At 34.1% G+C, this 14,824-nt stretch overlaps 1 protein-coding gene across 1 annotated transcript in view; it reads left to right on the plus strand.

The window, feature by feature from the left end:
- The window catches only part of RIT2 (Ras like without CAAX 2), a 191,985-nt gene that overhangs the window by 52,808 nt on the left and 124,353 nt on the right, over window positions 1-14,824 (plus strand). Inside the window, exon 2 of the mRNA XM_035560034.2 lies at window positions 8,882-8,938. Coding sequence (XP_035415927.1) covers window positions 8,882-8,938 — 57 coding nt within the window. The remainder of the gene's footprint in view (window positions 1-8,881; window positions 8,939-14,824) is intronic.

The following is a 14,824-nucleotide window of genomic DNA, read 5'->3' on the forward strand; positions in this document are numbered from 1 at the left end:
TTTTTAAAATCTTTTTTTTTTTTTTTTTTTCAATCCAGCAATACACCTTGCCTTTTACCTATGTCATGGGACAATCATGCAATTAGTCATACTCAGGGTGAAAAAATATTTTATTAATAGATATTTAATTGATACTTTAATGCTTTCTATTCCTTATATGGTGAGAGGATAAATAATCATTCTCTATTTACCTTTTTTACAGGTAAAATTTCATAAACCTCTGTAGTACACATCTCTTCTTCTCATTCATCTTTTTAACACAAATAGACATGCCTTAAATGCTACTCATATTTGTTCTGGTAAGCATAACATTCAACCACATTCAGTGTCCATCTAACACAACATATACCACAGCAGTGGGAAATGGGTATTTCCATTGATTTCAGTGGGAGGCAGGTCATGCACATACTCCCATATAATAAGGGTTTTGGTATCCGTATAACCTACATTAGCTACATGGCATCGTGGAATGCTGGTGGTTTGCACAATTTGTCTACCAGTGTCAAATAACCTTTCTAACTTTTGACTTTTTTTTTTTTTTTGGCAATTTTATTTCACACTGGTGTGAAATACTTGATGGTAACATTATTTCAGCATTCTGACTCCTTCTGTTTTGGTTCAGGTGACTTCTGCTGTCAGTTTATTCTAAAATGTTCTGTGATTTAAATGCAGAAACCACAGATTAAAAATAAATAAATGAAAATAATACTAATAATACTAATAATACTAATAATGCTACTACTAATAATAAATAATCTGGGGAAGTATACTCTACTTAAATTACATATTTCATCAGACTTCTTAGTAAAGTGTAGAAAAAAATACTATGTAATACAATGCATTTGCATTGCATTTTGGTCAAAGCACCAAGGAGTGCAGATAGGTTGTCTTTGACTGCATGAATTGTGTATGAAGCTCTCTCATATTCTTTTTATTTTGTTTTCCTTTTTTTTTTTTTTTTTCCTACACAAGTATATTGTAAACGTGTGGTCATTTAAATTGTCTTGATTACAAAGTAATGTTTTCCAAATGGAAACTTCCCCCCGAGAAGCAAGAGGCTTTTTATAAGATGTTTGAGATGAAAACCAGGTAGTATCTTAGGAAAGCAACCATCCATTTCCATTACTGACATTAGTTAAAGACCTGGTAACAGGTGTTATCAATATTAAAATGTCTTGTGTTAAATTAATGTCTTCACTACTTAATTTGAGACTATAGCACAAAATTCTCCAAAAGAACCAATATCACTAATTCCAGGCCATCCTTTAGCTTACAAAGCACCTTAAAATGAAGCAGGTTTCTTCCCTCTTCCATCCATGTTGGAAGTCAATTTCAGTAAATCCCTCATCTGGTGGCTAGAAATATTTTCAGATTTGCAACATAAGTTTGTTCATAACTAGTATCATACCTTTACATTCAGAGCAATGCATCCCTTTAACAAATAATTTTTCTTTGCTTGGTTTTCTTTTACCTTGATTTATTAAACTTGCAGAAACTGAATATGAAGTATGTGAAAGCTTCCTGAGACTTATTTAGAGTATTTAGATTTTTTTTTCTAATTTCTTCTATTCTATTACTTCTATTTTTTCTTCCTGTATATTTTCTAGCACTATTGGTGTCTCCAGCCATTCAAGGATCCTCTAAGTGTTAATGTAATTCAGAGATCAGATAAGATTCTGGAAAAAAACTACTGTCTTTCCTCTTTGCCTCTACTGTTCATCATGTGTATGTTTGGGCATTGTTATTACAAAGTCTATTCAATAAAATTTAATGGGCAAAAGAATGATTGCAAATGACTCAACAACTGACAAGTCAATCTAAAAAATCAGGAATGAGCTCTGAAAGAGTTACTTACAAGGATGTTTATAATTTTTCCAAACCAGTGAAAGAGAAGATTCCAGTTTTCAACCAAGAACATTTGAAAAGAGCATACATTTTAAAATACCTGGGATCTTGTGGAGTTGAATCCATCAGAAAGATTGTTCAAACTATCCAGTACTTCAGGGATAAAATAGTGCTAATAAAACGCTTGTCTGGTTTGCTGAAATAATGTAACTTTTATATGGTAACATTTTTACATCTTTAGTTATACACAAACATCTTACCACACGAGTAAAATAGGTATGTTAAACATGTCCTGGCCATGTTTCTACAAAGTTATTTAATATTACAGATTGGCAGAGACAAGAATGTCCCTTAATTTTTTAGCATATGTATCACTTTTTCATTTCTATGATCGACTGGTGCATACTTTGTTACTATATTCTGCTTTTCTGTTTTTAGACCCTGAGGCTCGTTTACCACCTTCTCTATGCTAATAATATCTACATGCTTTCTTCTTTTCTCGTGATCTTTGTGAACTAATCTAGAAGTCCACTTACTTTACCATATCATATTATTTTTCAGCCCCTTATCTTTTCTGGTATCTATGTCACCTTACTGGTTTATGAAAACCAAACTAAAGATGTACTGGAACAGTGTATCTGCATAAGAAACTAAAGTGAATTAACCATATGGTATCACAGATATCTCAGTTGCAATTGCTGTGGTCATGTTATTAATCCAGATTGCAGGATTTTGTAAAGAAGGTAAAGATTATTTAGAAAATGTATTAATATATGATCATACACAGCACCCAGAGTGTGAATATGTGGAAGTTCTTGGGTGAACAGAGAGGGCTAGGAAGCTCAGGATGAGATATTGACATCATGGATACTATTGTCATAAAGAATATTTTGTAAGCTCACAACCTGCTATCCTGTCTGGAAAAACAGGTATAGGACTACATTTAAAGCTGTTGGTACAAGTCAAATTTAGAATAAATTAGGAGGACCGTTGAATTAATTGAATTCTATGTTTTCTCATGGCAGTGGGTATTTATTCTTTTCTATTAGCCTATGTACCCATAAAAACACATTCATTTTTAAAAGCTGACACCTTTCTTTACATGAACTTTGATATAGCTCCACTCATCAAAAGGATGCTTTAGAATAAATAATAAAACTTTAGCATGGTATTTCCAACTGGGAGGTAAATAAAATATTAGGAGGCACAGGAATTTTATAGAAAGTAGCAGAGAGGAATAAGTTTATTATTCATAAAAACCATATAATTCAGTGTTAACATAGGTATAGTATACCTTTCTAGATAGTTAATGAATGTTGGATAAACATAATTAGAAACAACTAAAAATGAAATTCAGGATCTTAACCCCTCTTTTTATTTTGAAAACACAAGAGAACTTTGAAGTTATATAGTAACCGATGCATATCGGGCATATTTATTCATCTGAGGCAATCTGCATTTGCTTAGCCACAGATGGATATAAAGAAGATAGTACTAATCCAAAACAATGATCCTTTTACTTATCATAGCTGCCAGGTGATGTACATGCCCCATTTAAATGGAACGATCTTCACAGTGTTATAAAATATTCATTATTATTATTATATATATATTTTTTTCAGGAAACTTGCAATTCTAAACATTTCACAATATCTGCTATGGATTTAAAGGCTCCTTTTTCTTTTTTTTTCTTTTTTCTTTACCATATACATTTATTTTTTTAACTGACTGCAGTTGTACATGCATATGTATTTATTCAAATATCAGTCTTATCCATTTATTCTGTTTTAATATCCTGCTCTAAAGCCACGTTTTGATACAGTGTTTTGTGTGTGGATTAAATTAGAGTTAAAGTTATCTAATTTATAGATCTGTAAAATCATGCAGCAGTATTATTTGGATTTCGAAAGGAAAATAGTCACAGCAATATCTCATGATGGTTTGGATTCATTAAGTGTGAGTGTTAATTTGAAAGAAAAAAGGATCAAGGGTAAGGAAAAAAAGGAAGGTTCAAGAATATTATTTTTATAAAACACCATGGAGTGTCTATATCATTTTCCTGTTAATTTTCAGAATTAATTCTCTCTGAAAAAATGACTTTGGCTCTGCTGTTGGTAACAGTGAAGAAGCCAGCATATCCCAGCTGAGGCAGCTGACCTGCTGGGGAGCCCAGACAGATTTGGCTATAAGCCAGTTTAATTCCCTGGGCTCCATCTGGATTTGCACAGTTTCATGCCAGTGATGACTGAGCTCCCTTTTGGTTTGGGAAGCATTTTTACAACTTCTGACAGTCATTTAGAACTAACTTCTGTGGCCAGTAGCCAAGATTGTGGAATATCTGGTAAATCTGAACACAGCTGAACATCAGACCTGATACTCTGAGACTTGCTTGTACACCATCCTCACAGAGTGAGGGCTTTGCCATTAGCAGCCAAAAGCTAGGCATTCCTTTTCCTCAGAAGGTACACCTGGTACACCTACTCTTAAAAAAATGCTTGCTGCACCAATGTTCAGTAGGGTTTAACAGAAAGTGCTGCTACTTATATCAGAGAACATACAGGGGAAGATGTGTTCCAACTCCCACATTTTATACCCCGATTTCCTTATTTTGCATTGTAATCCAATGCTGAAAAAAGTCAAAGAATATCTCAATTCCTTCTGTCTGAGAAAACAAAACCATGTAACCTGCTTCTTGCAGAGGGTACTAATCCCCTTGCAGTAGGTGACAAGCAGTAAAGGCATCAGAGGTTCCTTACCCTGGTGATCAGGAGGGGGCCTGGGGGCCAAACCCTTGACAAAGAGCTGTCATTGAAGTATTTTTATGCCAAGATTCACATGTGAGTTTTACTCACTGTTTCCCCCACCAGCTGACATAATACATTTCATTGAATGGAGTGATTCAGTGAACACCTTTCTAAAATTTTGTACCTCTCCAGGTTCATTTTATATGTAACCAAATCAGCTTCTGTACAGCTCTGTGCTGAGACGAGGATCAAGCACATAAAAGTCAGTATTGTTGCACATGGCATTAAACGACAGAAATTCCTTTCCAGATCTGCCTGCAGAGCACTGTGCAACCTGTTCCTCTCCAAGGCTTGATGATGTATGTGCACGCCCAGTGTTCTCAGATGGAGAAATTGTCTAAGTCCTAGTGGCTGACATTTTACATGTTATGGTAGAAAGTCAGTATAATGCTTCCAAATGATTTCATTCTTTTTAGATCCTGTGGATTTAATGAGGATGTAGCTGATGTATTGATTTAGGGTTGTCCCAGGAGTGAGGCAAAATATTTACCATGAGTTCTGGGTATCCTCCGAGAATTCCAGTTTCAGTTTTAACAACAGATTTTGTGAAAAAGGCATGGCTCAAAAAGGAAGCAGATCAAGATCAGATAAAAAGTGGTTTGCTTAAAAAAAAAAAAAAAATCTTGGCAAGGAAAAAGCAGCAGGTAGTGAAACAAATTGAATTCATTTGTGGTTCAGGCCCTCAGAAGGCTCAAAATGTGTAGGCATAAACCATATGAACAGCATCTCTGCTAGCTGCCTTTCTCTGAGCAAACTAGGCAGATCACATTAGGCATGAATTTATTCTGTATAAAGCACTATCAGTTATCAGATGGAGATGCCTAAAAATCTGTCACAATTAAAAAAAACAGGTGTCCTGGAAATCAAAGTGTCCAAACACACAGAGTACTTAGAAATAATACATCTGACAACAGATAATATAGAAAATATCAATGTCACCGCACAGAGATTTGTTTCTCTATAATATGTATAGGCTGAACAAGTTTTTTTTTTTACGCAGTTACCCTCTCTGAATTACTATGAATTTATAATGATGCTTCTTAACATTTATATTTGTCTATACTAAATATACAATAATTTATTAATATGGTAATAAATGTTTAATACACTTTGTCTGTAACATTTTGTAAAACTATCTCCTTAATTCCATGATTTTTTTTTAATTTTATTATTTTTATTATTTTAATGTAAGGACAAACATTAAACTAAACCAATGCTGTTTTAAAAATGGGTGTATTTATACACAGAATTTGCAAAATGTGGATTTTTTTGTACATAACCTCAGCTATTCAAGGTATCTGAGATGTACAGGACAGAATCACAGAACTTCATCTTGCTTTAATGTGTTGTGACTGACAGTTATAATTCAGATGGGGTACTTTTTTTTTTTTTTTTTTTTTTTTTGGTAATAAATGGCCCCATAGATGCTATACTGAAATTTTAATGCATTCATTAAAAAAAATGTGAAAAATAAAAGTTATGAAATTGACTTAAAAACCAAGGAACATTTTTGTATGTTTCGTTCTATACTCCCCACCCACCCCCAGTTTCTGAGCAATGGGAATTCATGTATTCCACTGCTGAAGGTCTTTTCCTCACAGCTCTCCCTGTTAGGCACATTCATTTACTTTTCAGCTGATGCTGTTCTGATAAATGAGGGTATTACCATGACCATTGAATACTCAGGACAACTTTTGTGCTTATTCAGTACCTGAACTTTAGATAGCAAGTTGGAAACTTAGGGTTGGACAGGATATGAGTGTTTCTGGCTTGCTACATAAACTGGAATTTTGCTTCCAGAGAACCACCTGTTCCAAATGATGCAAAGCAATTTTCCTGAAGGCTCATGTAATTTTCCTAAAATTTCTGAATGTAGGTGATACTCAACCATAAAGAAATCTGTTCAGAAGAAACCAAGCTGTATGTGGTTAACAGGATCATTTGTCTGCTGCATCAATTTTAATGAGTTAGGTATTCCTTAAATGCATCAGAAAGCAAATTGGGTATGGCAATTGGTGACAGTTTGTAAAATACCATGAAAACTTTTAAGATTCAGACTTCTAAATTATATTTTGAAGTTCTGGAACAAATGACAGCTGCTTATTTTTCTGTCAGTTGTCTCTCAGTGGTTGGCTGTAGGGTTTGAAACATATTTTTTTCCTTATTCCAAATGGAAAGTAGCAATAAATGTCATTAAACTGGTCCTTCAAATAGAGCAATGGCAGGTTTTAGTTATTAAAAAAAATGTTAGATGTGAAGGTAGACATTTTCTATCTCTTTAAAAATTTGTTGAAATTGCAGTCCATGTTGTTTCAGAAACCATTATATAATTCAGCTGGAGTTAACTGGACTGTTGGATCTGTTTCACTTTATATAACATAATTGAAGATTTACTTGAGAAAGGAAGGATTTGTTATAAGATGGTTAAGAGTCCTTAGCTAATTTGTGAGATACTCAAGTTCGCTCATTTCTCTCAAATTACTGTCATTTCTCAATCATTTAAATGTTGTATAGTGATTAAAACAGCTTTAATTAGGTATCCTATGATCATTCACCTCTACCTAACCCCGTGTATGTTTTTTTTTTTTTTTTTTTTTTTTTTTTTTTAAGAACATGTTTGTAACATTTTCATGGACTCCAGTCAACTCAAATTTGCTGTGTGAATAAAGCTACATCTCTTCCATCCCGGGTCTATGACTACATGCTACTTAGTAAACTAGTAAATATGGCTAAGATATATATATATATATGTGTATATATATATATATATATTACTCTAACACTTAATTTCCAGTAGTATATTTATTACAATTTATGGGAATTTTAGGATTTTCTGTGTATTAGGAATTTCTATTTGTTAGAAAAATAAAACCTTTTATTTTTAATTCAGATCAGACATTGTGATTTGTTTCTTTATTATGTTTTTATATATTGGTTTGGCAGCCATGGTGAAAACTTTGGTAGTTATCCTCCAAGAAGTCTCTTCCATAGTCACCATGAAGACAGTTGACTAACACTATATAATTTTTAAAAACTAAAAGATCAAAATCTTAATACTTTTTTATTTTTTTTTAATAATAGTGTGTTACTCATTAAAGCTGATCCACAATTACAATTGATTTGTGTAAGTACTATCCAGAATACCTAGTTAAGTTGGACTATGATGCAACTGGGGAAGTATTACAAAAATTATTACAAGGTGGTTTTCCTCTAGAGACAATATTGGGGTTAATAGCATTTACCAAGTGTTAAAAAGATGTAACTTTGTACTGGGTCAGGCTGGGATGGAGCTAACTTTCCCCACAGTGGCGCAGACAGTGCTGTGCTCTGCGCTAGTAGCTAGAACAGCACTGGTATCACACCATGTTTTGTCTCTTGCTGAGCAGTACTGGTACATCATCAAGACTCCCTCTAAGCCCAGCACAAGGCAGCACACTGAGAGCGGGCAAGGTAGAAGAGGGTGGATGGGGGAAGGTGCTTTTAGTTTGTTTTCTTTGTTTCTCACTTCTCTAGTTTGTTAGTAATAGGCAATAAATTTTGTTAATCTCCCTATGCTGAGTCTGTGCTGCCCATGACGATAATTGTTGAGTGATCTCCCTGTCCTTATCTCAAACCCTGAGCCATTTGCATCGTATTTTCTACCCCTTTGCCTTTGAGGAGATTTATTATTTTTTTCCCAGAAGTTGTGGCGGGGCTCAGCTGCCCACCTGCGTAAAACCACCACAGTGTCTTTGATGTTCATTGATGGGAAGCAGAGAATAATTGTTTTCTCTCTTTCTGTGTTTCTGTGTTTCTGCATGGCGCTTGCTTGTTTTTTTCCTCTTTCTTTCCTTTTAATTAAGTTACCTTATCAACATGTGAGCTTTTTTCTTTCTCTCTTTTCTCTTTTTTCGTTCTTCCCCTCATCTTCCTTTGAGAAGGGGGTGCGAGAGAGTGATTTTGGTTGAGTTTAGCTGTCCATCAGAGTGAAACCACCACATACACCTACATAGACCAACTAATAAATGAAATTTAAAAAGGAAGAAGACATATTATATGTATATTTGCTGTTTATTAGTGCTTAGTTATCACTATAATACAAATGCATTCTTGTCTCTGTAGACATGAGGCAGATTTTTGATTCACTTTCTAAGCTGATACTTGAATGAGTGAATTCTCTGTTGTTTTCCCTGTTGTCATTTGAAGATAGTAATATCACTCCTTTTCCTTCCCTTTGTGTTTCTGCTCTCCAGCAATGACAATGCAGTTTATAAGCCATCGGTTCCCTGATTATCATGATCCAACAATAGGTAAGTAAAGATTATTGTCTTCTTCATTCCTTTCAATCTCTCCACCTACTTGAGATTTCCATACCACAAAAAGCTGTTCCTAAATAACACCTATATAGAATCAAGATTTATAAATTTTATGTTATATTTATTTTTGTGATGACAATGAAGTTGTGTTGTGGTCATACTATAATCATTTCTTCCTGAAATATTTTATACAAGATCTCTTCAACAATATCTTTGTGGCTACATAATTATTGTATGTGGCTATATAATTATTGCTGTCTGTATAATTGCAGAATACAAAACAAAAATAGAAAAAAAAAAAAACAGTAAACAATCTTTCAACATACTATAACAAAATAAGGTATAAACTCCAGTCTGAAGTGTGGTTCTTTTTATTCTTTTTTATCTTTTTATTATTATTATTTTTTATTTTAGAACTGTTCTCCACTTTTAAACTCTTAGTTGACATTCTCTATAAAAATAGAGCACCTGTTGAATTTATTATACTTGAGTTGTTGTTTGGGATCCCTACTCTGCTAACTCCATTTGTTTTACTTGCATAACAACCAGAAATAATAATAAACATGTATTTGCAATACCTGAAAATCATCATTTTTAGATGCTAACCAGTACTTAATGGTTGAAGTACAAGGGGATAGTCAGAGCTGGAAACAAGATCTGGGATGAAGATCAACCATTCTGTGACTCTGTGATGTCAAGAGCAGTTGTCAAGACTAATTTTCATTCATGCTGTTGATCATCTTTTGGTCACTACTATAATTATTAGTATAAATAAATGTAGCAAAAAGTGTGTGTGCAATCAAGACAGAAATCAGCAGAACAGGATGGTTTTTTTCACTTAAGGGTGGCTTCGTTAGTTAGCTTTATTGATATTAAAAAAGCCTTTGAATTTGAAGGGCTATCCATCTTATAAGTGGGAGGCATTAAAAACATTAATACTTATAGAGGTTGTTTTGAAAAAAAAAAAAAAACCAACAAAAAAACAGCTTAGACCAAAACATTTTTTTCTGTTAGCTTTGAAATTTTCAGATGTTTCAAGCACAGGTCTGACCTCTATAATGATACTGCGTGACTAAGTAGAGCAGCTGATAGGATTTATCTTAATTTCTCATTACCATAGTATTCCACATTCCCTGAATATTAACTCCTGATAAGTGGTGATATTTCAATTAAAAAAGAAAAAAAGTATAAAACTCTTCACACCACTAGTATTTTTATAGGCATTAAAATATGTGTATATAAAAAAAATAGTTGTATCAACTCTAAAGAAGGCAAAACTAATAGGGAATTGCTACAAAATTAGTTGTTGCAATCAGGAAAAAAAAAAACACATTGGATTTAATTGCAAAGAGGAAAATTAGTAGTTATGGACACCATTAAGTTATGTGCATACATCCATTTTTATTACTATCTACCTGCCATCTATATTTATCTATATATTGCATCTTGTCATAATCTTAACTTATTGGTCTCTAGACACTACCACAGTATGAATAATAAATAATCATAAAAGAAGGAAATCTTATGATGCATTGTAAGTACATTCTGCAGGAATGCCTAGAGGACCTAATCAGGACGAAGGTCTCCTTGAATAAAAGACAGCTCCTATTCAATAAACCAACACTTCAAATAGAAGAAGAGAGAGGGAGATAGAAAATAGAGAAAGTAGTGAGAAGTATGACTCAAGTTTTATCTGTTCAGCATTTCTGTCTCAGAACACGCTAAGGACATCCTGAGAAAGGCTCATTTTCTATTCATGCTCTAAAATATGCTAAACAGCAGAGAATAATCTTAGGCTAAGTATATCTTTTCTGCTGGATACATTTATGGCGTTGTGGTGGTTTTACTGTGCTAGGCAGCTGAACACCACAACCGCCCTCTCACTCCCCCTCCTTAGAAGTGGAGGGGAAGAAGTAAAGGAAAGAAACAACTCACGGGTTGAGATAAGGATAATTTAATTAAAGGAAAAAAAATAATTATTAAGGAAAGATTATTATTAATTAAACAATTTAACTAAAGGGAAAAAAAGGAAGGGAAAAGGGAGGGGGAAAGGGAAAAAACAAAACAAAACAAGTAAAGGCTATGTGGAAGTGCAGAGGAAAGAAATTACTCTACTTCCCACAAACAAGCGATGCTTGATCACTTCCTTGAAGCAGGGCCTCAACGCTGGTGTTTGGGAGGACAGATGTTTTCGCAACGAGAGCCCACCCCTCCCCTCTTCTTCCTTTTTCCACCTTTTATGGCTGAGTGTGACATCATATGGTATGGAATATCCCTTTGGTTGGTTTTGGTCAGCTGCCATGGTGATGTTTCTTCCTCACTTTTTTTGCCCACCCCCTAGGAGAGTTAGAGAGAGTCCTGATGCTGTGCCAGCACTGTTCAGCAGCAGACACAACACTGGTGTGATACCACTGCTGTTCTAGCTACAAGTGCAGAGCACAGCACTGTATGGGCTGCTGCAGGGAAAGTTAACATCCCAGCCAGACCCAGCACAGGCATGATCCCTCAAAATTTGACATTAACAAATAAACAACCAAACAAAAACACAAATAGACAGAATCATTTGTTAACTTACCTGTAATAACAAATAAATGCATTTAAAAATCTCTGTACACCAAAAATGTTTGTATTATAACTTTTGAGGTCCAGGTCTCAAGTCACAGAATTCATCTCCACCGTTTTTTGTACATGTGCTGGTAGGCATAGTTGAACTGTTTTCCATCAGTCTACTAAGATTTTATAATTCCAGAGAATTTTCTGGGATGTCAGAAAGAAAGGTGATCCAAAATAAGCATATCCAGGGCCAAGGCTGTGCTGATAACAGGAGTTGCCTGAGTGGAAGTGATTCCCTGAAGGTTTCAAGGAGATGCTTACCACAAACCAAAATCTCATGTACTTTCAGGGAAGGTAGCATGTTGAGGCAGAACAGTGGTCTCTCCAGTCAGAGTTCTGCTTCTCATAGCAACGAGAAGTCCAAGAAAGTAAAAACAGGCCAGGTATGAAATGTACCTTCGGTCCAGCAGAACAGCAAAACAGAAAACTGAACATAGCTTTCAGCTCTGTCTGCAATTAAGGATGTCTCTGGAAATCAAAATATTGCCTTTCTTTTCTGTCATACATTTTAGGCCATTTTTATTCCTCGGAATTTTGTATCCTATTTAGGGAACTCCTGAGCTCTCCTGAACAACTTCTAAATGTACTGACCTTAGATTTTAGTGTGTTTCTTTGAAAATAACATATTTTGCCTACTTGCAGTTTTATTTGTCTTTGGGCGTTTAAAGGAATAACACTTTCTGTGAGTGCCACTAAGAGGGTGATAATCTATGGAAATAACAACAACAACAACAACAAAATAAAAATAAAATTAAAAGGATCTGTAATGGTAATCTAGGTGAAAAGCAAAACCACTCCAGGTTCAGTCCATTCTAAGAGCCACAAAAATAATCTCATATGATCAACTTGCAATTATTAGGAATGCATTAAAAACCTGAAATGGAGAAACTACGATAGTTTTTGCTTTGACTTAAATGTCTGCCAGCTGATTTTCATGTTTTATGCCATAAAAGTTCATATTTTTCCATCATAAGAAATATGTTGAAGTTAAATTCTTTTGGTATAGAGAATAAATTTTATGTCTTGACCTGCTGCTTGGCTCCACTCAAGCACACCTGTGGGCAATCGACTTGTATCGAAAGGTTTTTGGAAGATTTTATTTTTGTCCTTTTTATTTTATATCCCATCTGTAAATTGATAAGACAGTGAGCTTTAAGGAGACTCTAGAGATGAGAATGTATTTCTGCTTTGTTTAGTTCTACATGAGGCTATTGTGAGAATTGCTTACTGTTACTGACTAGAGAGAGAATATGGACTCCTTTCATTTTAATATAGTGCTAAACATTCTTCTTTTTCCCACTTCTACTTCCATCCAAACACACACTGAGTAACTTGTCCTACACATTCTGCAGTACTAATCAAATAGCTTTAAAAAAAGAGAAGCATAATTTTTTCCCTTTGTTGTGACAGTCTCAGGAAACACAGATTTTCCATATCATTTCTTTTCGTTGTGGTTCAAGATTATGTTAGTAATGCATTACAGTTCTCTTTTTCTACAGTGACTCATACCCTTGTAGAAATACACAATTGGAATATAATGGTGCTTTGTGCTTACAACTTTTCTTCTGTTATCCACTGACATTTTTGAAATATTATTGGGGATCAACAGGAATTGATCACAGAATGTTGCTGCTACTATAAGGTAATGCAGAATTTTTGATAAAATGATATTTTAGTTGCTGCATTATACAACATTATATGTATGTGTTCATAGATTTGTGTGTCAAATATATACATATATTTCAAATATGTTATTTTTGATCCTGAAAGAGCTACGCAAATAGAAGTAGAATCATTTCCATGTTTTTCTTTCACCTGTGTTTATCATTTATAGACGTAGTTGTACTTTTGAAGAATTTACTGGATGGTGTGATGGACAGTCCAATATTTTTTTAAAGACTAGTATGGTTTTAGTTGACAGACAAAGCTACATTTTTTTTTTTTTATATGAGTGGTTCATTTTTGTTCCAATATGAATTTATTCAGAGAAGTCCCCTGGTCAACGTCTGTCAAAGATGTGGTGTCAAAATAAATGATCATAATAAATAGTCCCTTCTAATATATAAAACTGTCTTTTGTTTTATAAGCTGGTTGTCTTAGTTTGGAAAAGCTGATAAGATGGTAAGAAACTATATATGTAGACATATACAGGCATAAATAATTTTGCATACACATAAATATCCAAAATGGCGTGTCAATATTTGTTTAATATACAGAATGAACATTGATTAAAAAGTTAAATAATATCTGAAGTGCTAGTTTTAATGCCGTAACTTTGAGTTTATTTCCACTACAAGATAAAGCCGGAATAATAATTATATTTTAGGCTTGGCACAAACATTCCAGTTCTGAATTTTGAGACAGAAACATTGTTTTTGTAAGTAAAAGGAGACAAAAAGGCAGAAATTCTGTCAGCATTAGGCAACCGTATGTGGGCAAAATTTCAGACGTTAGCACTTCATGGAAATGAAATGATTTCAGTGCACATTTAATATTTAATTGTAGTCAACAATGAGAACAATTTCCAAGTGGCAGTGGATGTGATCATTTTCTGGAACAAATGGATAAGAGCAATTTACACTCTGTACGGTCTTTGGCAATAACACAGAGAGTTAATGCAAGTAGAGTGACAGGAAAGGAAGCATGACACAGTGTGGCAAACTGGACAGCCTCCAAGATGCACATTAGCCATGTGACTAATCTTAAAATGAATACATAATGCAAAAGAGATGCGAAAGCAGTTTCCTGTTTTGGTGAGATATCACCACATGAGATTGTGTCAAATGAGCAAATGAGGGCATTAAGGCTATGTCAATGTCACACTTCAATTGAAATGGGTGTGGGACGGGAGGCACTTTAGCATTAAGCACATGAATTTCCATGAGGTTTCCTGACGAAGTAATGCATTCACCAAAGCATTAAATAAAATACATTTAAACTCATCTTTAATAAGATGATGGAAACGTGTGGTAAATGTGTGGGTGAATTTGGGAAAAAAAGATACGATGTGATTGAAAAGCATTATATATAATGCATAGCAAAAAATGTGTAACAAAGAAGATATCTGTTTTCAAGGTATAGTAATGGAAAAGTATAAAGTGAGGGAAATACAACCTCATTAGTAATGACAGAGTAAAGAAGACAAAGATGGGGCACTGTCATTGTACCAGGAGAGGGGCATCTTGCTACAAAAGTACTATTCAAATTCACTTTTAGGGTACATACACAGTGCTAAAAACACATTTCTAAAACAAGTATTTGTATATA

This window comes from Cygnus atratus, chromosome Z, assembly GCF_013377495.2.
Source record: "Cygnus atratus isolate AKBS03 ecotype Queensland, Australia chromosome Z, CAtr_DNAZoo_HiC_assembly, whole genome shotgun sequence".
Taxonomy (NCBI): Eukaryota; Metazoa; Chordata; class Aves; order Anseriformes; family Anatidae; genus Cygnus; species Cygnus atratus.